General features: G+C 43.2%; 2 protein-coding genes across 2 annotated transcripts in view; both read left to right on the forward strand.

The window, feature by feature from the left end:
• The first annotated feature begins 223 nt into the window (after positions 1 to 223).
• On the forward strand, positions 224 to 8617 carry LOC106594997 (uncharacterized). The gene is made up of 2 exons (XM_045690586.2): positions 224 to 777; positions 5690 to 8617. The coding sequence occupies exon 2, from the start codon at positions 5755 to 5757 to the stop codon at positions 6952 to 6954; it is 1200 nt and encodes a 399-aa protein (XP_045546542.2). The 5' UTR covers positions 224 to 777; positions 5690 to 5754; the 3' UTR covers positions 6955 to 8617.
• A 3963-nt stretch (positions 8618 to 12580) lies between these two features.
• Positions 12581 to 13922, forward strand: part of LOC106594954 (uncharacterized) — a 47738-nt gene continuing 46396 nt past the window's right edge. The window contains 2 exon segments of the mRNA XM_082958399.1: positions 12581 to 12986; positions 13122 to 13299. Coding sequence (XP_082814525.1) covers positions 12984 to 12986; positions 13122 to 13299 — 181 coding nt within the window. The 5' untranslated portion in view covers positions 12581 to 12983.

The raw sequence follows: 13922 nt of genomic DNA on the forward strand, positions 1-13922 counted from the left end.
TGTTTTTATGACAGTATTTAATATTCACGTACATATTCATATTACACTTTTACATATGTGTATTGGAAAGTATTATTTTCAATGAATATGACATTCTTTGCAGTGTAGTGAATATTTTATTTTGTTGAACAGCCTTGCTCACTCCCACTCCAGTCAGCAGATGGCGACGTGAGTCTTTCAGATGACGCTTCTTGCGTGACGTATAATCTAGTGGACGGAACGGGACTCTTTTTCACAACAACAAACAACGATGACTACCTCTTCCACCACCTCGGTAGCACCGCTAGCAAACATTAAACCGAAACGTTGAAGCTCTTTACTCCAACGTTGCGCTTATTAAGTGGTTTCAACACACTGTCGTCATAGTTACTAATTACTCCATTTACGTTGTCTACTACCTGGCTTGTTATGTTAGTTTAACTCTGGGCTAGTCGCTAATGCTGACTAAGTAACATCCCTGACCATGAGCTCACTAAACGACTCCCCTCCTGCTAAAGAAGAAGAGGTCTGCTGGACGGAGAAAGAAACTGGGGCTGAACGTTGTCGTGAAAGAAAAAGAGGAGGATGATGAAGAGGATGCCGTTTTTGGAGTGAAGGGGGGGAAGGAGGAGGAAGAAGAAGCTTTCAGAATAATAAAGGAGGAAGATGAGGCTATCACATTGAAAGAAGAAGAGAAGGATGTAATAGTGAAAGAAGAGGAGGCCATCTCAATAAAAGAGAAGGAAGACGTTTTGGGAGTGAAAGGGGAGGAGGAGGCTGAAGATCTGAATAACACCAGTGAGTATTATTTTAAAAACGGGCACAAACTCTGTACAGTTGTTGAACCACCGTGTGGTTTTTAAGGGGCGTTCTACTGAAGTTCTACACTTGTTCTGTACTGTAGGAATTGGGTAATTCCATATGATTTCAATCACTTTCTGACTGCACCCATTTTGGTGACTTCAATGCCAAAACATTCAGTAGAGGGTTAGTTCCGATTATGGTGATGCCTTCCATTGTGTAGGTATGTATAGAGCCTCGTTATTCTTATTGTGTTACTTTTTATTATTACTTTTTGTTTTAGTCTACTTGGTAAATATTTTCTTCTTGAACGGCACTGTTGGTTAAGGGCTTGTAAGTAAAGCATTTCACGGTAAAGTCTACACTTGTTGTATTCGGCGCATGTGACAATGTTTGATTTGATTTGTACAGCCACGCACATTGTTTAAAATGTTGACCCACTGAAGGACCAAGCACACAAACAACCGGTAAAGTAAGTTCCAATCAAGAATAGGTCAGTCTGATTTATTAGACAAGAGATAGGAGGTCAAAGTTCACCCACTTTGCATACCCTACCCTGAGACATCCATGTCTTCATCACTGGAAAAGATCAACAGTTGAGTTTGATCTCTTTTGAAAGCTTACAAACAGGGTTGTCAAACTATTTCACCATTTAAGACAATATTTTTTTTTTAACCTTTAAAATAAATGATCTACAAACACGTAAACTCTATTGATATCAAACTCAACTGTTTATCTAGAGTGCAAATAGTCTGGGTAGCCATTTGATTAGCTGTTAAGGAGTCTTATGGCTTGGGGGTAGAAGCTGTTTAGAAGCCTCTTGGACCTAGACTTGGTTTTCCAGTACCGCTTGCCATGTGGTAGCAGAGAGAACAGTCTATGACTAGGGTGGCTGGAGTCTTTGACAATTTTTAGGGCCTTCCTCTGACACTGCCTGGTATAGAGGTCCTGGATGGCAGGAAGTGATGTACTGGGCCATACGCACTACCCTCTGTAGTGCCTTGCAGTCGGAGGCCGAGCAGTTGCCATACCAGGCAGTGATGCAACCAGTCAGGATGCTCTCGATGGTGCAGCTGTAGAACCTTTTGAGGATCTGAGGACCCATGCTAAATCTTTTCAGTCTCCTGAGGGGGAATAGGTTTTCCGTGCCCTCTTCACGACTGTCTTGGTGTGTTTGGACCATTCTAGTTTGTTGTTGATGTGGACACCAAGGAACTTGAAGCTCTCAACCTGCTCCACAGCAGCCCCGTCGATGAGAATGGGGGCGTGCTCGGTCCTCCTTTTCCTGTATTCCACAATCATCTCCTTTGTCTTGATCACGTTGAGGGAGAGGTTGTTGTCCTGGCACCACATGTTCAGGTCTCTGACCTCCTCCCTATAGGCTCTCTCATTGTTGTCGGTGATCATGCCTACCACTGTTGTGTCATCAGCAAGCATAATTATGGTGTTGGAGTCGTGCCTTGCCGTGCAGTCATGAGTGAACAGGTTGTACAGGAGGGAACTGAACACGCACCCCTGAGGGGCCCCCATGTTAATTGTCAGTGTGGCGGATGTGTTGTTACCTACCCTTACCACCTGGGGGCAGCCCGTCAGGATCCAGTTGCAGAGAGAGGTGTTTAGTCCCAGGGTCCTAAGCTTACTGATGAGCTTTGAGGGTACTATGGTGTTGAACGCTGAGCTGTAGTTAATGAATAGCATTCTGACCTAGGTGTTCCTTTTGTCCAGGTGGGAAAGGGCAGTGTGGAGTGCAATAGAGATTGCATCATCTGTGGATCTGTTGGGGCGGTATGCAAATGGGGGGGGGGGGTCTAGGGTTTCGGGGATAATGGTGTTGATGTGAGCCATGATCAGCCTTTCAAAGCATTTCTTGGCTACAGACGTGAGTGCTACGGGTCGGTAGTCATTTAGGCAGGTTACCTTAGTGTTCTTGGGCACAGGGACTATGGTGGTCTGCTTGAAACATGTTGGTATTACAGACTCAGACAGGGAGAGGTTAAAAACGTCAGTGAAGACACTTACCAGTTGGTCAGCGCATGCTCGGAGTACTGCGCATGCTCGGAGTATATGTCCTGGTAATCCGTCTGGCCCAGCGGCCTTGTGAATGTTGACCTGTTTAAAGGTCTTACTGACATCGGCTGCGGAGAGCGAGATCACACAGTCGTCCGGAACATTTGATGCTCTCATGCATGTTTCAGTGTTACTTGCCTCGAAGCGAGCATAGAAGTTATTTAGCTCGTCTGGTAGACTCGTGTCACTGGACATCTTTCTGCTGTGCTTCCTTTGTAGTCTTAAATAGTCTGCATGCCCGGCCACATCCGACGAGCGTCGGAGCCGGTGTAATACGATTCGATCTTATTCCTGTATTAACGCTTTGCCTGTTTTATGGTTCGTTGGAGAGAATAGCGGGATTTCTTATTAGCTTCCGGGTTAGAGTCCCGCTCCTTGAAAGCGGCAGCTCTACCCTTTAGCTCACTGCAAATGTTGCCTGTAATCCATGGCTTCTGGTTGGGGTATGTATGTACAATCACTGTGGGGACGACGTCTTCGATATACTTATTGATAAAGCCAGTGATGTGGTGTACTCCTCAATGCCATCGGAAGAATCCTGGAACATGTTCCAGTCTGTGATAGCAAAACAGTCCTGTAGTTTTGCATCTGCTTCATCTGACCACTTTTTTATAGACCAAGTAACTGGTGCTTCCTGCTTTAATTTGTGCTTGTATGCAGGAATCAGGAGGATAGAGTTGTGGTCAAATTTGCCAAATGGAGGGCAAGGGAGAGCTTTGTACGCGTCTCTGTGTGTAGTGTAAAGGTGGTCTAGAATTTTTTAGCCCTCTGGTTGCACATTTAACAAGCTGGTAAAAATGAAGTAAAACTGACTTAAGTTTCCCTGCTTTAAAGTCACCGGCCACCAGGAGTGCCACCTCTGGATGAGCATTTTCCTGTTTGCTTATGGCGGAATACAGCTCATTGAGTGCGGTTTCGGTGCCAGCCTCGGTCTGTGGTGGTATGTAGACAGCTACTAAAAATACAGATGAAACTTCTCTAGGTAGATAGTCTGGTCTACAGCTTATCATGAGATACTCTACCCCAGGCAAGCAAAACCTTGAGACTTCTTTAATATTAGATATCGTGCACCAGCAGTTGTTTACATAAATGCATATTGTGGGGAAACCTTACCACCGCCCCGTGTCTTACCAGAGGTTCTGTCCTGCCGATAGAGTGTCTAACCAGCCAGCTGTTCTTAACCTGTTAGGGCTAGGGGGCAGTATTGACACAGCTGGATAAAAAACGTACCCGATTTAATCTGGTTACTACTCCTGCCCAGTAACTAGAATATGCATATAATTATTGGCTTTGGATAGAAAACACCCTAAAGTTTCTAAAACTGTTTGAATGGTGTCTGTGAGTATAACACAACTCATATGGCAGGCCAAAACCTGAGAAGATTTCATGCAGGAAGTGGCCTGTCTGAGAAGTAGTGTTTCATCTTGGCTCTTTTTATTGAAGACTGAGGATCTTTGCAATAACGTGACACTTCCTACGGCTCCCATAGGCTCTCAGAGCCCGGGAAAAAGCTGAACGATATCGAGGCAGGCTCTGGCTGAAACACTTTATCGCTTTTGGCAAGTGGCCGCTCAGAGTACTATGGGCTTAGGCGCGTGCCCGAGTCGACCGAATGCTTTCTTTTCTTTTGTCTGTTTACCTAAACGCAGATTCCCGGTCGGAATATTATCGCTTTTTTATGAGAAAAATGGCATAAAAATTGATTTTAAACAGCGGTTGACATGCTTGGAAGTACGGTAATGGAATATTTAGAATTTTTTTTGTCACGAATTGCTCCATGCTCGCCACCCTTATTTACCCTTTCGGATAGTGTCTTGAACGCACGAACAAAACGCCGCTGTTTGGATATAACGATGGATAATTTTGGACCAAACCAACATTTGTTATTGAAGTAGAAGTCCTGGGAGTGCATTCTGACGAAGACAGCAAAGGTAATAACATTTTTCTTATAGTAAATCTGACTTTGATGAGTGCTAAACTTGCTGGGTGTCTAAATAGCTAGCCCTGTGATGCCGGGCTATCTACTGAGAATATTGCAAAATGTGCTTTCACCGAAAAGCTATTTTAAAATCGGACATATCGAGTGCATAGAGGAGTTCTGTATCTATAATTCTTAAAATAACTGTTATGCTTTTTGTGAACGTTTATTGTGAGTAATTTAGTAATTTTTATATAAATATGAACTTGATTGAACAAAACATGCATGTATTGTATAACATAATGTCCTAGGGTTGTCATCTGATGAAGATCATCAAATGTTAGTGCTACATTTAGCTGTGGTTTGGGTTTATGTGACATTATATGCTACCTTGAAAAATGGGTGTCTGATTATTTCTGGCTGGGTACTCTGCTGACATAATCTAATGTTTTGCTTTCGTTGTAAAGCCTTTTTGAAATCGGACAGTGTGGTTAGATTAACGAGAGTCTTATCTTTAAAATGGTGTAAAATAGTCATATATTTGAAAAATTGAAGGTTTTGCATTTCTAAGGTATTTGAATAACGCGCCACGGGATTACACTGGCTGTTGAGTAGGTGGGACGCAAGCGTCCCACCTAGCCCATAGAGGTTAATGTATCCTATACTGACTAGTCTATTTATCCATTACGTCTAATATATGTATCCTATACTGACTAGTCTATTTACCCATTAGGTCTAATATATGCATAACAACACTAAGTTTGATAGTGTTTATATTAGCCTCAAAGCACTACAGCCACTCTGTGATGACGCGCTCTGCTCTTTTATTGGGGGATCTGGTCTAGATTAAACCTTATAGGAAGACAGTTTTATTATGTGGAGGTTTCATTCAGGTCTCTCTGTTTAATCAAATACTCTCTTTAGCAGGAGAGAGACCAGATTCTAACTCTGACAGCGGGAAGAGTCCCTCAGTGGAACCAGACCCAGAGATGCCCAAACCAGAAAGACGACACCCCTGCTCCCAATGTGGAAAGAGTTTTACTACATTAGAATACCTGAAAGTACATAAAAGAATAATACACTTTGGAGAAAAGCCATACCACTGTTCAGACTGTGGTAAGGAATTTAGCCGGTTAGATGGCCTGAAACAACATGAGAGAATACACTCTGGGGAGAGGCCTCATCACTGCTCTCAGTGTGGAAAGAGTTTTAGCTGGTTAGGGAGCCTGAAAATACATGAGAAAACACATACAGGGGAGAAGCCTTACCACTGCTCTCATTGTGGAAAGAGATTCTCCCAGTTAGGGCATCTAAAAGGGCATAAGAGAACGCACACTGGAGAGAGGCCTTACCACTGCTCCCAGGGTGGGAAGAGATTTACCCAGTTAGGAAACCTAAAAAATAATGAGCTAATACACTCTGTATATAAGCCTTATCACTGCTCCCAGTGTGAAAATACATTTTTCTCATCAGATTCTCTGAGAAAACATGAGACAACACACTCTGATGAGAAACCTTTCCATTGTTCCCAGTGTGGCAAGAATTTTTTTGCATTAGGGTCCCTGAAGGAACATGAGCGAACACACACAGCAGAGAAACCCTACCATTGCTCTAAGTGTGTAAAGACTTTTTCCTCATCAAAATACCTCAAGAAACATAAAAGAATACACTCTGGAGTGAAACCTTACCACTGCCCCCAGTGTGAAAAAAGTTTTGCCCGCCCGAGGGACCTGAAATATCATGAGGACACACACAGGAGAGAAGCCTTACCGCTGTTCTCAGTGTGGAAAGACATTTTCTTATCAGGACAACTGAAAAGACATGAGCTAACACACTCTGTTGAGAAGTCTTTCCACTGCTTCCAGTGTGGGAAGGATTTCACCCAGTCAAGATACCTGAAAAAACATGAGCTAATACACTCTGTGGAGAAACCTTACCACTGCTGCCAGTGTGAAAAAAGTTTTACACGGTCGGGGGACCTAAAATATCATGAGAGGACACACACGGGAGAGAAGCCTTACCGCTGCTCCCAGTGTGGAAATAAAAAAAATTTATCAGGACACCTGAAAAGACATGAGCTAACACACTCTGTAGAGAAACCTTTCCACTGCTTCCAGTGTGGGAAGGATTTCACCCAGTCAAGATACCTGAAAAAACATGAGCTAATACACTCTGTGGAGAAACCTTAATGTCCGAAGCCATTATTTATACTGTGTAATTTAATCCTTTTTACATTTGTGTACCTTTTACCATCCATATCAATTCGAACCTGTCTATGCATACAGGAAACCATTATTTCCTTCACCACTTAACAAAAAGGAACTGTGTGACAAACCTGGACGTTCTTTAAAAGAAGTGGTCATTTTTAGAATGTTGGGACATTGTTTGAAGCCACATCACATGGACTTAACGTTTATCAGGAAACACACACAGTGCTCCCATTGGCTGATATCTTTGACTGAGAATGGGTTTATGTTTATGCCACATTAATAAAATAAAGATGGGTCTTATAAAAGCATACTTCACTGCTGAATTTGCAAGAATATAACTTTTCTTTCATTTTGATTTCGGCACAAATTAAAATGTGTCACTGACATGGATTGATGTTTCAGCATCGTGCGACATAAACGTGCAGTTACAAGCCTAGCTCAAGCATGCTTGAGTGGGTGCCAGATCAATATCCATCTTCATAATACGGATAGCATGTAGCCTGAGCTAGAATGTGAAGCTAACTAGTTGGCTAGCTTTATACAGTACAAGAGAGTAGATCTAGCTAGCTTTATACAGTATAAGCCTGAGTAGATCTAGATAGCGTTATACAGTATAAGCCTGAGTAGATCTAGCTAGCTTTATATAGTATATGTCTGAGTAGATCTAGCTCTCTCTCTCCAGACATACTCAAACCTAGGAGAGGCCCTCATTTATAGAACACAACCCCGCTGATGGTTCTGGTCATGGTTGGGGTCAAACAGGGTTCAAACCGACTTTCAGACCCTCAACCCCCCCCCCCCCCCTAGAATATTGCTGTGATGTTTAAACTTTATTTGTAGATGTAGAACTTGAAATAGAATTGACTTTAGATTTTTTTAAACAATGATATTAGACTAAAATGTAGTTTAAAAACTAAGCCTTTTATGATTCAGGGCTCTTGGTCTCTAACCCCTCACCTGCTGCTTTTAGTTGCTCCTCCGCCAGGTCTTTGTTCCTCTGCCCCGACCACTTCCCACCCTTCCCCCATTTTCTGCAACATGGCCTGGCCAAAGATACTTATAACTAACTCCCCAATTAGTAGAGCGAGAGAGAGAGAGAGTGTTTGAGTCTAGCTTTGATGTCTGTTTAAAATGTTGTGACATTCAAGTTTGTTATGTTTAATATAGCTGGACTAAGATTGAAACCCTGTCTCCCTCTCCAATTTATTTGGATATATTGAATAAAGTTGGACTCAGAGTGCAACCTTGTCTCGCTCCCCAATTAATTTGTAAGCTTTGAATAAAGTTGGACAAAGACTGCAACCTTGTCTCACTTCCCAATTAATTTGAAAATGTTGAATAAAGTTAGTTGGCCTCAGTCTGCAACCAAGTCTCACTCCCCAATTAATTTGTATATATTGACCAAAGTTGGACAAAGACTGCAACCTTGTCTCGCTCCCCAATTCATTTGTATATATTGAATAAAGTTGGCCTCAGACTGCAACCTTGTCTCAAGAAGACATACCACTGCTCTCATTGTGGAAAGACATGGACCTGAAATCACATGAGAGAAAAGAGAGGCTGTGTTCTGACTTTTGCTTTTGACTGAAAATGTCTGTTTTTCTCATGTAATCTAATTGTATATATAAAATCATACTCATGATTAGGCCTACATTTTGTTTTTCTTTTTTCATCTCGAAGCATGGTCATGTGATAGGGGCAGTATTGCTGTATTTATCCCCAAGGGTACAGTCATGTGACAGGGGCAGTATATAGCAGTACTGTATTAATCCCCAAGGGTATAGTCACATGATGGGGCAGGATATAGTAGTACTGTATTAATCCCGAAGGGTACAGTCACGTGATGGGGCAGTATACAGTAGTACTGTATTAATCCCCAAGGGTACAGTCACGTGATAGGGGCAGTAGTACTGTATTAATCCTCAAGGGTACAGTCATGTGACAGGGGCAGTATATAGCAGTACTGTATTAATCCCCAAGGATACAGTCATGTGATAAGGGCAGTATATAGTAGTACTGTATTAATCCCCAAGTGTACAGTCATGTGATAAGGGGTACATTAACCAAAAAAGGGAGAGAACCACTGAGCTAAGGGACCAGGCTCAGTCTGTCATGCGAGCAATTCTGTTGTTGGTCCAGGCTCTTTGTTGTCCAAAGGGTGTTGGTCAAGCTGGGTACTAAAGAGTGTTGGGGAGCTGGGTGATGAAGGGTGTTGGTGGAGCTGGATGATGAAGGGTGTTGGTGGAGCTGGGTGATAAAGGGTGTTGGTGGAGCTAGGTGATGAAGTGTGTTGGTGGAGCTAGGTGATGAAGGGTGTTGGTGGAGTTGGGTGATGAAGGGTGTTGGTGGAGCTGGGTGATGAATGGTGTTGGTGGAGCTGGGTGATGAAGGGTGTTGGTGGAGCTGGGTGATGAAGGGTGTTGGTGGAGCTGGCTGATGAGCTGGGTGATGAAGGGTGTTGGTGGAGCTGGTTGATGAAGGGTGTTGGTGGAGCTGGGTGATGAATGGTGTTGGTGGAGCTGGGTGATGAATGGTGTTGGTGGAGCTGGGTGATGAATGGTGTTGGTGGAGCTGGCTGATGAGCTGGGTGATGAAGGGTGTTGGTGGAGCTGGGTGATGAATGGTGTTGGTGGAGCTGGGTGATGAAGGATGTTGGTGGAGCTGGGTGATGAATGGTGTTGGTGGAGCTGGGTGATGAATGGTGTTGGTGGATCTGGGTGATGAAGTGTGTTGGTGGAGCTGGGTGATGAAGGGTGTTGGTGGAGCTGGGTGTCTGATAAAGAAGAAAGATAATATCTGTTATTAAACATTGTGTTTTTTTGTCTTTGTTATTTCTGATTTAGTCAGATGATAATTTCTGACCTAATCAGATTATAATTGTCTCTTTATTTTGCTTACTTACACGCCAGAGAGCACCAGCCTTCGTTTTAACAATAAATAGCAATCCTGTGTAATCCACTAGGATGTACTTACTGTAGTTGTTGCAGTGTTGCAGTCTCCTTCACACACTGTGTTTGCATTAGGCCCCATCCTCTCCTGAAGTGGCCCTGCAGGCTGCTGAAATGTTGCCTTCCCTTTTGGAGAGGGAGACAAAGGCAGAACACTAACAGGACCTGTTGCAGAGGAACTGGAAAGTCTCTGCCGACATGAGGAAGTTACCAAATCCATTGGGTGTCTGTAAATTGTGGAACACAGCGGGTCCCACCACTCAGTGGACTGTCACCGGGCCCAGACAGAGGGCCCACCACTCAGTGGACTGTCACCAGGCCCAGACAGAGGGTCCAGACAGAGGGTCCAGACAGAGGGTCCAGACAGAGGGTCCAGACAGAGGCCCCAGACAGTGGGTCCAGAAAGTGGGTGCTTGCCTGCGGCTCTGCAACATGTGCTAGATATGAAACACATATTGCAGATTGTCACCATCATCTGGACCCAGGTGATCAATAGGATGTGAGTTGGCTACTCCAGTCAATGGGAGAATCATCATATCACCAGAGACTGGGTAGAGATAAAATAGTGGATTGGGTTTATAACATATCGTCTGAAGTGTTTCTCATAACAGTGTTCAGATAAATGACTCTCGCTGTATTGAATGAGGACAGCTAAATGACTCTTGCAGTATTGAATGAGGACAGCTAAATGACTCTTGCAGTATTGAATGAGGACAGCTAAATGACTCTTGCAGTATTGAATGAGGACAGCTAAATGACTCTTGCAGTATTGAATGAGGACAGATAAATGATTCTTGCCGTATTGAATGAGGACAGATAGCTATTACACTTGTAATAAGGTAAAGTCTGCAATATGACTGGCAGTATGGTCGTGTGTGATGTAACATCAGGCCTAGGTATGAATGTATCAGTGGAGGCTCCTCAGAGGAGAAAGGGGAGGACGATCCTCAGTGAAATTCATTTAAAAAAAAGTTTAACATTAAAGTTATCCTTTTTAGATAAAAATACAGTAAATATATATTCACGCCACCAAATAATTGATGAAAACACATTGTTTTGCAATGATGGTCTACAGTAGCCTCAACAGCACTCTGTAGGGTGGCACCATGGTGTAGCCCAGAGGACAGCTAGCTTCTGTCCTCCTCTGGGTAAACTGACTTCTCATGGTTCTCACCCCCTTCAATAAGCTGTCACAGTAATTATGGCAACTTCCGGAGGAAGTCTTCCAACTCATCAGAGCTCTTGCAGCATTAACTGACATGTTGTCACCCAATCAAAGGATCAGAGAATGAATCTAGTACTGAAAGCATAAGCTACAGCTAGCTAGCACTGCAGTGCATAACATGTGGTGAGTAGTTAACTGAAAGAAAGAGGACAATAGTTTAGCAGTTTTGAACAAATACATTTCTTTACAAATGAAGGAGAAGCGAGAGAGAGAGAGAGCTAGCTATATTTTGTAGTATTTTTTTTTCACTTTCACTTAGCCTCTACAACTACGCCCAGAAAATGTATACAAATTATACCACCACCCAAAAGGGCACTTTGGAGACTGGTAGGACAAAGAGGCATGTGCTCTACACAGGTAGAGCCCCATCTGTCACTGCTTCACGTGGCTGCTCACTTCAATAGTCCATATGCCACTGGGTGAGATCATTTTTCATAGTTTTTCGTCAGAATTATGTGAGGTGTTATGTGTTGTTAGCGATGCGTCTTGGCCGATTTAGCTCGGAAATATGCCACCATCGGCAATCTGTCTCCTAATCCTACCTAATGGGCAGGTCAGCCCTGGAGGAAAATATTGTCTGTAAGAAGTAAGAGAAAACATAACATCTGGTTGTTTTTAAATAACTTCTCATGACATTGCTTGACAGAATAAACATTGTAATGGAGATTTTATTCCAATCTGTGTTGCCCACTCCAGTCAGCAGATGGCAATATGAGTCTTTCAGGTGATGCTTCTTGCGCGACGTATAATCTAGTGGACGGAACTGGAGGCTTCTTCAACAGCGACAAAAAGCTTCTGATTCGACCGATGCGGTGGTTTGCTAGCGAACATAAACCCGGAACACTTTAGACCATTCTTGTGTATATTAATGTCAGTGTTTGCTTGTTAAATTAAATGCGCCAATTTGTTAAATAGATAACGTTACTGTACTAGGCTAATCGCTAATGCTAACTATCTAGCCAGCTAACATCCCGACCATGAGCTCACTAAGATACTCGGAGAAAGAAGCTCTAGGGCTGAACATGATCGTAAAAGAAGAGGAGGAAGCTTTAAGAATAAAAAAGGAAGAAGAGGCTATCACATTAGAAGAAGAGGTGGATATTACAGTGAAAGAAGATAAATAACATTTTGGGGTGAAAGACGAAGAGGAGATAGGTTTCAGAGTCAAAAAGGAGGAAGATGCCATAACATTGAAAGAAGAGGAAGAACCTTTTGGAGTAGAAGAGGAGGCTATCTCAATAAAAGAGGAAGACGTTTTAGGAGTGAAAAGGGAGGAGGGGGAGACAGAAGATCTGATAACCACCAGTGAGTACTATCTTAAAAACAGGGGCACAACCTCTGCTGTTGTTGTCGTTTTAAATGGGGCATTCTACTGAAGTTCCACACTTGAATATGTTGTTCAGTACTGTAGGAACTGTTGAAGGGGCAATCTGCCATTGGTACATATATTTTTGGGACTTCGATGTATTGAATTCTCATTCTCCATGTGGTCTACATTAAAGTTCACCTCATCTAATATAACAGGCTTTTAAAATCTACTTAAAATATCAAAGGGATGTTAAAGGCACCCATTTCGTGAACGACCCTTTTACAATTGCATCATAAACAATATTTTATAAAATCATGATGAAAGTGGCAATTTTAGGCCCTTTGTAGACATATTAATGCCTCTTGTAAGACTCTGTGATTGTAATAGAAGATCATAAGTTTACCATCTGTTTGATGTTCTCATTCACACAGGAGAGAGACATGACTATTGCGGATCCTCTGGGGAGCCTCAACAACATCCTGATGCTGACGAGGCAGAGAAGAGTCTCTCCAGATCAGAACACCAGATGGTACAGCTTGGTCTGGTCTAGCATACAGCTTGCTCTATCAGGGTCTGGGCTGGGTTTCTGTAAAGCACTTTATGACAACAGTGACATCAGCATCCATAATGATATGTGTCTGTGTCCCCTCTTTATGGTTACCAGGACAACGTAAGCCCTTCCACCCTCCCGGAGTCCCCGTGTCATTCCTCTCCCGGTAGCACCTTACTGCTGGATATGAAAAGGTTGTCTGTGCTGCTGGTGGACTGCAGGAAAACAACGGGGCTGAGTGGAACTGTGAGAGGAGGAGAAGAGAAGAAAGGATCAGATTTGACTCATCAAAGTAAGTGCTGTAGTTTAGTTTGAACAAATGAAATAGTGGTGGTGGTTGTTCCCAGTAGGGCTGTCCCCAACTAATACAAATACAGCTTTGAAGACTCTTGGAGGAGAGAAGAAAGGATCTGATGTGTCCATTAGTATGTTTGTATCAGACTGACTACTACCACATGGACAGACTGACTACTACCACATGGACAGACTGACTACTACCACATGGACAGACTGACTACTACTATCACATGGACAGACTGACTACTACTATCACATGGACAGACTGACTACTACTATCACATGGACAGACTGACTACTACTATCACATGGACAGACTGACTACTACTATCACATGGACAGACTGACTACTACTATCACATGGACAGACTGACTACTACTACCACATGGACAGACTGACTACTACTACCACATGGACAGACTGACTACTACTACCACATGGACAGACTGACTACTGCCACATGGACAGGCTGACTACTACCACGTGGACAGACTGACTACTACCACGTGGACAGACTGACTACTACCACGTGGACAGACTGACTACTACCACGTGGACAGACTGACTACTACCACGTGGACAGACTGACTACTACCACGTGGACAGGCTGACTACTA

Source organism: Salmo salar, chromosome 12 (assembly GCF_965601325.2).
Source record: "Salmo salar chromosome 12, fSalSal1, whole genome shotgun sequence".
In the NCBI taxonomy this organism is placed as follows: Eukaryota; Metazoa; Chordata; class Actinopteri; order Salmoniformes; family Salmonidae; genus Salmo; species Salmo salar.

What these genes read in the sequence shown, in the direction of transcription:
- LOC106594997 (XM_045690586.2), top strand. Translation starts at nt 5,755, where the DNA reads ATGCCCAAACCAGAAAGACGACACCCCTGCTCCCAATGTGGAAAGAGT.